The sequence below is a fragment of the Chiloscyllium plagiosum genome, unplaced genomic scaffold (assembly GCF_037043375.1).
Source record: "Chiloscyllium plagiosum isolate Xiang-an unplaced genomic scaffold, Cpla_swu_hap1 HiC_scaffold_7, whole genome shotgun sequence".
NCBI lineage: Eukaryota > Metazoa > Chordata > Chondrichthyes > Orectolobiformes > Hemiscylliidae > Chiloscyllium > Chiloscyllium plagiosum.
In genome coordinates, this window is record NW_028270145.1 from 60,059,220 (window position 1) to 60,072,119 (window position 12,900).

Sequence of the window (12,900 nt, forward strand, 5' to 3'; positions counted from 1 at the left end):
ACGACATGACGTCCCAACTCATATACTCAATGCACTGACCAATAAAGGCAAATACCTTCTTCACTATCCTTCCCAACTGCGACTCCACTTTCATGGAACTATGAATCTGCACTCCAAGGCCCTAACATTAAGTATGTAAGTCCTGTTCTGAATTACTTTACCAAATTGTCTAAATTAAACTCCATCTGCCACTCCTTGGCCCACCGGCCCATCTAGTCAAGATCTTGTACTGTGAAGTAACCATCTTCACTGTCCACTGCACCATCTATTTTGGTGTCATCTGCAAACTTACTAAGCTTATCTCTTAAACTTAACTCACCATCTCTTTGGATCCCACCCAACCCCCTTAGTCATTTAATCCTCTAGAGTAGAACTAACAAATCTCCCTGCCAGGATATTGATCCCCTTCCAATTCAGGTGCAGCCCATCCTCCTCATACACATCACCTTTACCCCAGGAGAAGTTTCAATGATCTAAAAATATGAATCCCTTCCTCCTGCACCAGCTCCTCAACCACACATTCATCTATCCTCCTATTCCTACTCTCACTAGCACATGGTACTGGGAGTAATCCAGATATTGCTACCTTTAAGAATCTATGTTTTAACCTCCTGCCTAATTTCTTTTATTCTCCCTTCAGAATCTCCTCTCTTTCCTTTCCTATGTCGATGGTACCAATGTGTACGATGACTTCCTGTTAGTCACTCTTCCCTGAACCTCTCTGAGACGTCCTTGACTCTGGCACCAGGGAAACAATACTCCATTCTAATGTCTCAATGTCAGCTGCAGAAATGTTAGTTCTGGGCCCCTATCACAATCGATCGCTTGAAACCTGACTTCCCCATATTACATTAGAGCTTGTCTTGGTACCAGAAACCTGGCTGTCAGTACTACATTTCCCTGAGACTCCATCACCCCTTACATTTTCCAAAACAGCATACTTGTTTGGGATGGGGATAGCCAGAGGAGATTCCTGCTCTACGTACCTATGTCTCCTACATTTCCTAAAGGTAACCCACCTACTTGACTGTATCTATCTTCCAGGAAACTTCCATCCCCTTCACTGCCTGGTTCCTGTAAATTCTTGATTGTCTCTAACTGCGGCACCAACCAATCCATGTGATCTGATTCCCGCAGACATAATCATCAGGAGCATTGAAATTCTCTCTCTCCCACATCTGACAGGAAGAACACCTCAATCTTCTAAAGGTCATCTCTGCACCTTCATCTACAGACTCAGAAAATAGCAGTCTTGTTAATCTAAAAACACTACTGCCTAGGTTTTAAATTTTAAAAATATAATCAAAAGACATCTCAGTGAAGCATAAAAAATCCTCATCTACTTACTATTATAGATTATCAAAAACAATGAAGATTCACAAGTTTTATAAATCTTCGAAAAATTAAACTTAACTGATACTCACAGCAGAGAGTAGTTCACCAAGATCAGCTGTGGAATTTGATTAAATGATTAGATTCCCTAGAATGTGGAAACAGGCCCTTCGGCCCAACCAGTCCACACTGACCCTCTGAAGAGTAACCCACCGAGGCCCATTTCCCTCTGACTGATGCACCTAGCGCTATGGGCAATTTAGCATGGTCAGTTCACCTGACCTGCACATCTTTCGACTGTGGGAGGAAACCGGAGCACCCGGAGGAAACCCATGCAGACACAGGGAGAATGTGCAAACTCCACACAGACAATCACCTGAAGCTGGAATTGAACCTGGGACCCTAGTGCTGTGATGCAGCAGTGCTAACCACTGAGCTACCGTGCCGCCCCAAAATCAGGATTCCTGATGAAGGGCTTTTGCCTGAAACGTTGATTCTTCTGCTCCCCAGATGCTGCCTGACCTGCTGTGTTTTTCCAGCACCATATTCTCGAATAAAAACCCATTAGTTCTAAAGCTAAGATTCAAAAGTGTTTTAAAAAGAAGTCAACACAGCTACAGAAATAGGTGCAAGTTAATTATTAACTCCAGATACACACACATCCTGTTGGTTTCAAAAACCAGAAATCCAAACTTACAATCACTAACATCAAAAATTATATCTATAAATCTCAGTTTACATCACAACACTCGAAGTGCACGGAACAAGGGTGCTACTGATCTCAATTTCTCATCCTCCACATTCTGTAATTCTTAATATAACTTTCTCATTCTTTTGGCAGACAGTTTATCTTCTGAAAATCTGGCCAGTAAACAGAAACTTGGACTAACGCTTTGGTGATGAGTTCAAATCCCACCATTGAAACTGGTGGACTTTAATTGTAACAAATTAATAAATTCCGAAGACAAAACAAGCCTCCAGATTGGTGCCCTTGAATACTCAGCACAGTTGTTATACTACATGAGAACATAAAAAACAGGAGCATGCATAGGTTGTATGGGACTGGATGCTTCCTCGTGACTAGTGGCGTGCCTCAGGGATCAGTGTTGGGACCACAATAGTTCACAATTTGCATCAATGATTTGGAGTTGGGGGCCATGTGTAGTGTGTCAAAGTTTGCAGATGATACTAAGATGAGTAGTAGGCCAAAGTTTGTAGAGTACTGTGAAACTTTGCAAAGTTTAAGTGAGTAGGCAGAGGTCTGGCAGATAGAGTACAATGTTAATAAATGTGAAGTCATCCATTTTGGTAGGAATAACAGTAAAAGGACTATTACTTGAATGGTAAAAAAAAATGTAGCATGTTGCTGTGCAGAGGGACCTGGGTATCCTTGTGCATGAATCACAGAAGGTTGGTCTGCAGGTGCAACATATAATTAAGAAAGCAAATGGAATTTTGTCCTTCATTGCTAAAGGAATTGAACTTAAAAGCAGGAAGGTTATGGTGCAGCTAAGGTGCTGGTGTGGCCACACATGGAGTACTGTGTGCGGTTTTGGTCTCCTTATTTGAGAAAGGATGTACTGGCAGTAGAGGGGGTGCAGAGGAGGTTGATTCTGGAGTTGAGGAGGTTGACTTATGAGGAAAGACTGATTAGACTGGAATTATATTCATTGAATTTAGAAGAATGAGGGGGATCTTACAAAAATAATTAAGTTATGAAGGGAATAGATAAGATAGAAGTAAAAAGAATGTTTCCATTGGCGGGTGAAACTAGGACAAGAAGACATAGCCTCAAAATTGGGGGAGCAGATTTAGGACTGAATTGAGAAGGAACTTCCAGAGGATTGTGAATCTGTGGAATTCTCTGCCCAGTAAAGTAGTTGAGCCTTCCTCAGTCAATGTTTTTAAAGCTGAGATAGATCCTTTTTGGACAATAAAAGAATTAAGGGTTACAGTGGGTGGGTGGGTAAATGGAGCTGAGGCCACAAAAAGATCAGCCATGATCTTATTGAATGGTGGAGCAGGCTCGAAGGGCCAGATGGCCTACTCCTGCTCCTAGAGGAAGGAAGGGGTAAAAGTGATAGGTCGGAGAGGAGGGTGGAGTAGATAGGTGCGAAGGAAGATTGACAGGTGGGATAGGTCATGAGGATGGTGCTAAACTGGAAGTTTGGAATTGAGGTAAGGTGGGGGGAGGAGAAATTAGGAAACTGGTGAAGTCCACATTGATGCCCTGGGTTGAAGGGTTCCAAGACGGAAGATGAGGCGTTCTTCCTCCAGGCGTCGGGTGGTGAGAGAGTGACGGTGGAGGAGGCCCAGGACATGCACGTCCTTGGCAGAGTGGGAGGGGGAGTTGAAATGTTCGGCCATGGGGCGGTGGGATTGATTGGTTTGGGTGTCACGGAGATGTTCCCTGAAGTGCACTCCCAGCTATGTTCTCCCTAGGCCCACCCTCTCTCATTTATCTCTCCACCCCCGCGGCTTCCAGCCTCATTCCTGATGAAGGGCTGCTGCCCAAAACATCGATTTTCCTGCTCCTCGGATGCTGCCTGACCTGTTGTGCTTTTCTAGCACCACTCTAATCTTGACATCGAAGTCACAGGCAGTATCGAGTGACACCAAGGTCAGGAAAGTAAATATGAGAAATTTAATATACAGTTTTGATAGGTTTAAATGGAAGCACATAAACATCTGAGGAGGTTTGATTGAGCTATTGAAAAGACTAAAAAGTCAGTGAGGAAAGATCCTCGGTATATTTATTCTTTACCCTCTCAAGGGATTGGCGTGCACTGGCAAGGCCAGCATTTGTTGCCCATCCTTATTGGCCTTGAGATGTAAGAGAGTCAGGAGAGTTTTAGTTTAATATTTTGTTGCAAAGGCCTCAGCGTTGACCCCTGTGAATCCCCACTGGAAACAGACTTCCAGAAACAGCAATGTCCTTCTGCCATCACCCTCTGCTTCCTGTCTCTCAGCCAAAATTGGATCCAACATGCCACTTCGCTTTGCATCTCAGGGGGCTCGTAATTTCATGACCAGTCTGCCATGAGGATCCTTATCAAAAAAACTTTCTAAGGTCTATGTCAAATACATTATTCTGATTAAAACGCCTGGTTTGCTTCTCAAAGATTTCATCATATTTGTGTAGCAAAACCTTCCCATGACAAATCCATGCTGATTACCCCCTATTAATCTGTGATCAGGGAGGATTTGAAAATTGCTGTCAGAGCCCCTGATATTTGCTCCAATGCTTCCATCAGCAACATAGAATACGTCCCATCTGGGTTTGCAACATTATCTACTTTTAAGGCTGTTAAACCCACTAATACCTTGTCTCCCACAATGTTAATGTCTTATATTTCACAGTCCTCCACTGTGTCTATATTTGCTTTGTCTTTTTCTATTGTAAAGAGAGATGCTATGTATCTATTGAGTGTACTTGCCTCTTCTGGGCCTACCCACAGATTGTTGATATTCAAGGGCATATTAATATAAAAAAAGGTGGTGTTGGGTGTTTTGAAAAATATGAAGGTAGGTAAGTCCCCAGGATGTGATGGGATCTATCCCAAAATACTGAGGGAGGCGAGGGAGGAGATTGCTGGGCCTTGTATGCAATCTTTGTATCCTCTTCAGTTACAGGAGAGGACTCCGAAGAGTAAAGAACAGCCAATGTTGTTTCTTTGTTTAAAAGGGCAACAAGGATAATCCAGGAAATTACAGGCTGGTGAGCTTTATGGGAAATTATTGGAGAAGATCCTTAGGGACAGAATTGCTCACATTTGGAAAAATATGCAATCGGCAGCATGGCTTTGTGTGGGAGAGATCATGTCTCATTCCTGATTTTTATGGACATGACAAAGATGATTAGAGTCATAGAGATGTATAGCAAGGAAACAAACACTTCCGTCCAACTCGTCCATGCTGACTAGGTATGCTCAATTAATCGAGTCCCATTTGCCAGCACTTGGCACATGTCCCTTTAAAACCTTCTTATTCAACCAGATGCCTTTTAAATGTTGTAATTGTACAAACCTCCACCACTTCCTCTGGCTGCTCATTCCTTACATGCACCACCCTCTGCATGGAAAAGTTGGCCCTTAGATCCTGATTATATCTTTCCCCTCTCACCCTAAACCTATGCTCTCTAGTTCTGGACTCCCCCACCTCAGGGAAAAGACTGTGTCTATTTATCCTATCCATGCAACTCATGATTTTATAAACCTCTATAAGGTTACCCCTCAGCCTTCGACACTCCAGTGAAAACATCCGCAGCCTATTCAGTCTCTCCCTGTAGCTCAAACTCTCCAACCCTGGCAACTTCCTTGTAAGTCTTTTCTGAACTCTTTCAAGTTTCACAACATCCTTCCTATAGAAGGGAGACCAAAGTGGCCTAACCAATGTCTTGTACAGCTGCAGCATGACCTCCCAAATCCTATACTCAGTGCTCTGACCAATAAAGGAAAGCATATTAAACATTTTTTTCACTATCCTATCTACGCATGACTCCACTTTCAAGGAACTATGAACCTGCACTCTAAGGTCTCTTTGTTCAGCAACACTCCTCAAGACCTTACTGTTAAGTTTATAAATCCTGGGAATTGAAGGTTGATGAGGGCAGCACAATACATGTTGTCTACGTGGACTTTAGCAAGGCAAGGTCCCTCATGGCAGGCTGATACAGAAGGTGAAGTCAAACGGGCTCCATGGTAGACTGGTATGATGGATACAGAACTGGTATGGCCATAGAAGACAAAAGATAACAGTAGAAAGTTGTTTTTCTGACTGGAGATCTGCAAGCAATGGTGTTTCACAGGGATCAGCCCTGGGACCCTATTGTCTGCAACATATAGAAATGATTTGGAGAAAAATGTAGGTGGCCTGAGTAAAAGTTTTTGAATGACACAAAGATTAGGGAGCTGTTGATATTGAGGAGGATTGCCAGAAGATACAGAAAAATATAGATAGGCTGGAGACTTTGGCAGCAAAATGGCAGAAGGAATTTAATCCAGATGAATATGAGGTGATGCATTTTGGAATGTCTAATGTGGGAGGGTAGTATACAGTGAATGGCAGAGTGCTCTGAAGTATAAACATAGAGAAGGCTCTAGGCTTTCAGCTCCACAGTTCCCTGAAAGTGGCATCAAAGGTGGTCAAGAAGGTGTATGGCATGCTTTCCTTCATTGGTTGGGGCATAGACTATAAAGGTTGATAAGCCATGTTGCAGCTGTATGGAAATTTAGCTTGGGCGCATTTGGAATATTGCTTCCACTTCTGTATGCAACACTACCAGAAGGATGCGGAAGCTTTGTAGAGGGCGCAGAAAAGATTTACCAGGGTATTGCCTGGTTTGGAGGCAATGAGGAAAGATTGGACAAACTTGGTTTGTTTTCACTTGAATGTCAAAGGCAAAGTGATCACGTGATAGAAGTTTACAAAATAATGGGAGGCATGGATAGAAAAGGTGGTCGGAGTCTTTGTCCCAAGGTAGAAATGTCAATTACTGGGGTCATGCGTTTAAGTTAAAAAGGGGGAAAGTTTAAAGAAGATGTGAGAGGCATTTGTTTTACATAGAAGGTGGTAGGTGCAGCCAGAGGAAGTTGTAGATGCAGATACAATATCAGTAATTAAGGGGCATCTTGACAGATACATGAATGGGCAGGGAATTGAGGGATATGGACCAGATGGAAGCAAGAAGTTATTAGTTTGGAAAGGCACCATGTATCAGTATAGGCTTGGTGGGCTGAAGGGCCTTTTCTTGTGCTGTATTGTTTTTTGTTCTTTATTACTGCTATCATCTCTAATGGGCCTAACTCTTTCCCTCAAAACCTCTTTAGGTTTTCCTTTGTTCTATTTGCCAATGCTTTCTCATGCAATCCATTTGCTTTCCCAGTTTTCTTTTTAAGTTCCCCCAACACTGTTTATACTCCTGTAGGGACCCAGCCATATTGAGCTCATGGTATCTGGTATAAGTATTTCCTTTTTCCTTAATTCTAATCTTTATGTCCCTTAACATCCAGGGTTCTCCAGTCTTGGTCCCACTGTTTGCCTTTATGGGAATGGATTTGCCATGTATTGTCTTTAGTTATGCCTTGAATAACTCCCACTGTTCTGACAGAGTTTTATTTGCAAGTAACTGCTCCCAGTCCACTTAAGCAAAATTGTATCTTACCTCAGTAAAATTAACTTTTCCTCAGTTTAGAACTTGTATTCCCTGCCCATCATTTCTCTTTTGCATAGCTATCCTAAATCTAATGAATGTTACGATCAGTATCTTCAAAATGCTGCCACACCGATTTTACAAATATTAGGTTCAAAATTTCCCCCTCTCGTGTTGGGTATTCTATTTGTTGGCTTAAAAAAAGTTCTCCTGAATGCAATTTCATAATTGCACTCCTTTCTTATACTCCACACCAAAACCATCTAGTTAATATGTAGATAGTTAAAATTAGCTGAAAGTTGTTAAACTATTACCGCTTTATTATTCTTACACTTCTGTGACAATTGATTTAGATATTTGATCATGTCTCTCATCCTGACAATATGGAGGTCTAAAGTGCATATCCCATAGAAATGTTTTGTGTTTTTTTACTTCTTTATTTTACGTCTTTATTTGATGATTCTTCCATGATATATCTCATCTCTTATAATTAATTCATTGATCAATACTGTGCCCTCCTCCCCTCCACTTTTCGTCCTCTTCTATCCCATTCTCCTTCCCTTCTGCCAAACAACGTAAGCAGCAAATGATAGAGTTCAGCGATCCCACAACCAACAGATCAAATCTAAGCTCTGCAGTCCTGCAACGTCTAGTCATGAATGGTGCTGGACAATTAACCAACTTGCTGGAGGAGGAAGCTCCAGAAATATCCCCATCCTCAATGATGGAAGAGCCATCATATCAGTGCAAAAGATAAGGCTAAGCATTTGCAGCAATTTTCAGCCAGAAGTGGATGATCCATCTTGGCCTTCTCCATTGGTTCCCAGCATCATAGGTGGTAGCCTTCAGACGCTCAATCCATGTAAAAACAAATGGTTGGAGGCACTAGGTATGCAAGGGTTATGGGTCTTGTTGACATTCCAGCAGTAGACTTGTACTCCAGAACTTTTCACTCCGATAGCCAATGTTCCAGTAATGCTCTGATGTTCTAGTAAATATGATTACAACACTGGTACCTACCCGACAAGTTGGAAAATTGCCCAGGGACAACCTCTACACAGAAAACAGGACAATCTAATCCAGCCAATTACAACCTATTATTTGACTCTCAATTTTGAGCAAAATGTTGGAAACTGTCATCAACAGTGGTGTCGAGCAGCACTTGCTCAGCAAAAACCTGCTCAGTGATGCCCAGTTTGGGTTTCGCCAGGACCTCTCAGCTCCTGACCTCACGACTACCATGGTTCAAACATGGGAAAAAGAGCTGAATTCCAGAGGTGAGGTGAAAGTGACAACCTTTGACATCAATGCTGCATTCGACCGAGTGTGGCATCAAGTAACCCGGGCAAAACTGGAATCAATGTTTATCAGGAGGCAAACTCTCCACTGGTTGGAATCATACCTGATGCGTAAAAAGAATTGTTGTTGGGGAGGTCAGGTATCTTAGCTACATGACATCTCTGCAGGAGCTCCTCAGGTTAGTGTCCAATGCTTAACCGTGTTCAGCTGCTTGATCAATGATCTTCTCTCTGTCATAAGGTCAGAAGTGGGCTATTTGTGGTGACTCAAATCCCAAAGCAGTCTGCGTTTAAATGCAATATGACCTGGACAGTATCCAAGCTTGGGCAATAGAGTGGCACATAGCATTTGTGCCACATAAATGACCCTCTCCAATAAGAGACAATCTAACCACCAGGCCTTGACATTCAATGGTGTTATCATCATGGAATTCTCCATTATCAATGTCCTTGTGGTTTCCATTGACCAAAAACTGAACTGGATTCACCATACAAATATGGTGGCTGCAAGAGCAGGTCAGAGGCTGGAAATGCAGTGGTGAATAACTGGCCTGACACCCCAAAGCCTGTCCAACATTTGGAAGGAACAAGTCAGGAGGGTGAAGTAATCTTAAAACATAGAAAAAAATACACCAAGACATAGAACATAAAAGCAATAAAATGAAGAAATAAAGAAATAGTGTCCAACATTACAGTCCTTCTTGTTAAGTGCTCCATCATGGGCCATGGGCCTAGTGGTCAAGCATGTGTCCCCTTTGCAGCACAGCCGTCGCTGGGACGTATGTCATCACTCTTTAGTGCCATCTCACCTCCACCAATGCCTCACCACTGAGTCCTTGACAGACCTCGCCAATGCTGCTGGAAACTGCACCAGCCCAAACTTAACCTGCCACTGTCTACTTTGGGCCCACCTCACCAATGCAGCCACTGCTAATGCCACCGGGTCTTGTACTGGGTCCAAACTCCCCTCCACTCCCTACACCACCCATGCTCACTAGCAGCAGTGTGTCCTATCTACAAGATGTACTGTCGAAATTCACTAAAGATCCTTAGACAGCACCTTCCAAGCCCACAACTACTTCCACCTTGAAGGAACCTACAGAGTACAGACTACAACGGTTCAAGGAGACAGGTCACTACCATCTTCTCAAGTGCAACAAGGGACGGGCAATAAATGCCATCCAGGCCAGAGATGCCATATCCCATGAGTGAATTTTAAAAAAAAGTATACCCTCTAACCAGGAATATTTAACTGTCAATCTTTCCCACCTGCAGCTAAGTATTGGTCATAGCCAAGATGTTATATTCCCACATGCCTATCTCTACCCTCATCTCCTCTGTCTTATTCGTCAATCTCTTTGCACTGGAATGTATTCTATTTAACCTTGCTAATCTAACTATTTTCTTGTCTAGCCCATGTTTCCTCTGCTTTCCAGACTCATTGTTCGCACTTTAACTTGTAATTTCATCTCCACTTCTCTCCCTTCTGTCTGACTTGTTTAAATGTGTCCCAACACCATTAGCATATGTTCTTGTGGAGCTCTAGTCATGTCTATTCAGAAACGTGTAACTTGTAGAACTTGTACAGGTCCTACCTCCTTGGTGCAATCTTTTTCAGGTGCAGTAACATTTATAATGTGCTGTGGTATAAAATACAGTTTAACAGAAAAATTATGTAAACAACTTTTCCGATGGTACCTTTTATTTCGGACATGCTAGAATACATTGCACTTCTCACTTTATAGCTCAGAATGTTTGTTTTTTTCGAAAGGCACGTAAGAAAAGTAAGAATAGATCACTGAATGAATTCACACATACTGCTCAAATGAACTGCTGTTATTGTTCAGATATTGTTGTTGAATGAATTGGTTTTGAAAATCTTCTCTGCAGATTTTCTGAAGAAACCTTTAGAAAATTATGTGAAGAATTTACAAGTTCCAGTGAAGATAATTAGGATGGAGAAGCGATCTGGGTTGATTCGCGCCAGGCTCCGTGGAGCAGCTGCTTCAAAGGGCCAAGTCATTACTTTTCTCGATGCGCACTGTGAATGCACTGTTGGCTGGCTTGAGCCCCTACTGGCAAGAATAAAAGAAAGCAGGTATATGATACCAATCCTGCCATATGAAAGGAATAATACATCTGCCTGTTGTGATTTGATTTTGAACTACCTTTGTGAATCTTAACAATTTTCAAAACAATTACTTGCAAATAAAACTGTGCCTCTTCACAGTTATTCTCCCAATTGTTTGAAAGGTAGTTTTTGTTTCGACAAAGGCATATTGGGTTTATTTGAAATTGTCAAATGTTATTATCCTCCTGAAGCTTCAGGCTTATGCTGAGAATAAATATCTATTTCTGTTACATTTTCTAAATTTATAAATATTTTGAACTGTAACATAATCCGCATCTATCACTTGCTGCATTTCCTCCACATTTAAACTTGAATATTAGATCCTGTCAAGCATCCATATCCTGCAAAGAAATTTGAAGAGTTTGTGCTCAAACTTTGTTGAGATTACTAGGATTTAGAAAGCTGCATGAGGGAGAACAATTACGTCTACTTAATTTGGTTTAATTTTAGCTGAATTAGTCTTACTGGAGAAATTATTTGTGTACACTTGTTATTTACAGAAAGAACAAACTGAAACCTGTTGTTGAATGTCAACAGATCTGTTGAATTGCCTTAACCTTTCTTGAAAACAAAACCAAATATCTTCCAGGACAAGATTAAACATCAAACATTTCTAAAATGCGGGTATTAACCGAGTAGAGCTATTTATTTTACTTTTGTATCTTTACTTGTTAGTTTGTATAGGTAAGTTCATGTTTTGTCCTCTCTTTAAATAATTAATAATATAATCAAACAAAACCATCAAAGAATAGTTTATTTTAAGAAACTATAAAATGAAATTTTATCCTGAAAGCCTTGCAATACGTCTATGTCAATAGCATTTTAATTAAGTTGCTTTGAATTTTTTCTGGAGAGAATCATTAAAATAGATTTTCATTATATGTTCTCTGAAAAATAAATGTTTGGCAACTAATAATGGACAAAAATGAATACACCTTTTCAGTACCAGCTAAAGGTACATGTAGATTAGATTAGGTTACATTGCAGTGTGGAAACAGGCCCTTCGGCCCAACAAGTCCACACCGACCCGCCGAAGCGTAACCCACCCATACCCCTACATTTACCCCTTACCTAACACTACGGGCAATTTAGCATGACCAATTCACCTGACCTGCACATCTTTGGACTGTGGGAGGAAACCGGAGCACCTGGAGGAAACCCACGCAGACATGGGGAGAACGTGCAAATTCCACAGTCAGTCGCCTGAGGCAGGAATTGAACCCGGGTCTCTGGCGCTGTGAGGCAGCAGTGCTAACCACTGTGCCACCGTGCCATCCACCAATGTAGTTAATTGTTTTTTTCAGTAATAACTACTGAATTACAAAAGAAAACTTTGTTAGGTTTAATGATAGGCACAATTTACATCTAAATTTGTTTGATGGACTTTTGTTTTGTTAGGCTATATCCTTTGGATGAATTTTGGATATTTTTTGAGACATATTAGTGGCCCTTTGATGTTTTGTAGCTAAACTGTATTTAAGCAAGAATACATCATCTGATTTTAATGAGTGATGCCATTTTCACTGTGCATTCTCAGGATGGTCACCTCTGGACTTCTTTCAATAGAATATAAGGAAGTGAATTCTCATCAGAATGCTCCTGAATTTCCATTGTAACTTCAGATAGGTTATGGGATTTCTGGAGACCAATTCATTCAATCTTTCCATGTTTATTGTTGTTCTTCTAAAGATAGAGCAGAGAATAAAATGTGTGACAGTTGCTTATCAATGCTTATCAAAACGGACAATTTGTATACTTTTGAAGGTGAATTCCACAGATACTATTTGGCTCCCAGTTTGGCAACATGAGCCTGCCACCTTGACCCTATGAAAGTAACTGGAATCCCAAAACATTTTTATTCTTTTCTGGTGTTAGTTTATTCACAGTGAGTTGCACACTTATTTGGTGTGAGTAGGTCCGGGATTTATAGCAGTACTTCTGTGCAACTGAGATAGTTCAGTTAAGATGAAGTAGATGGTAAGACAATC

General features: G+C 41.4%; 1 protein-coding gene across 5 annotated transcripts in view; it reads left to right on the top strand.

The window, feature by feature from the left end:
- The window catches only part of galnt13 (polypeptide N-acetylgalactosaminyltransferase 13), a 421,608-nt gene that overhangs the window by 233,410 nt on the left and 175,298 nt on the right, over positions 1 to 12,900 (top strand). For all 5 annotated transcript variants that reach the window (XM_087989066.1, XM_043693775.2, XM_087989067.1 and 2 more), the window contains exon 5: positions 10,672 to 10,879. In XM_087989066.1, the coding sequence (XP_087845192.1) occupies positions 10,672 to 10,879 (208 nt within the window). The remainder of the gene's footprint in view (positions 1 to 10,671; positions 10,880 to 12,900) is intronic.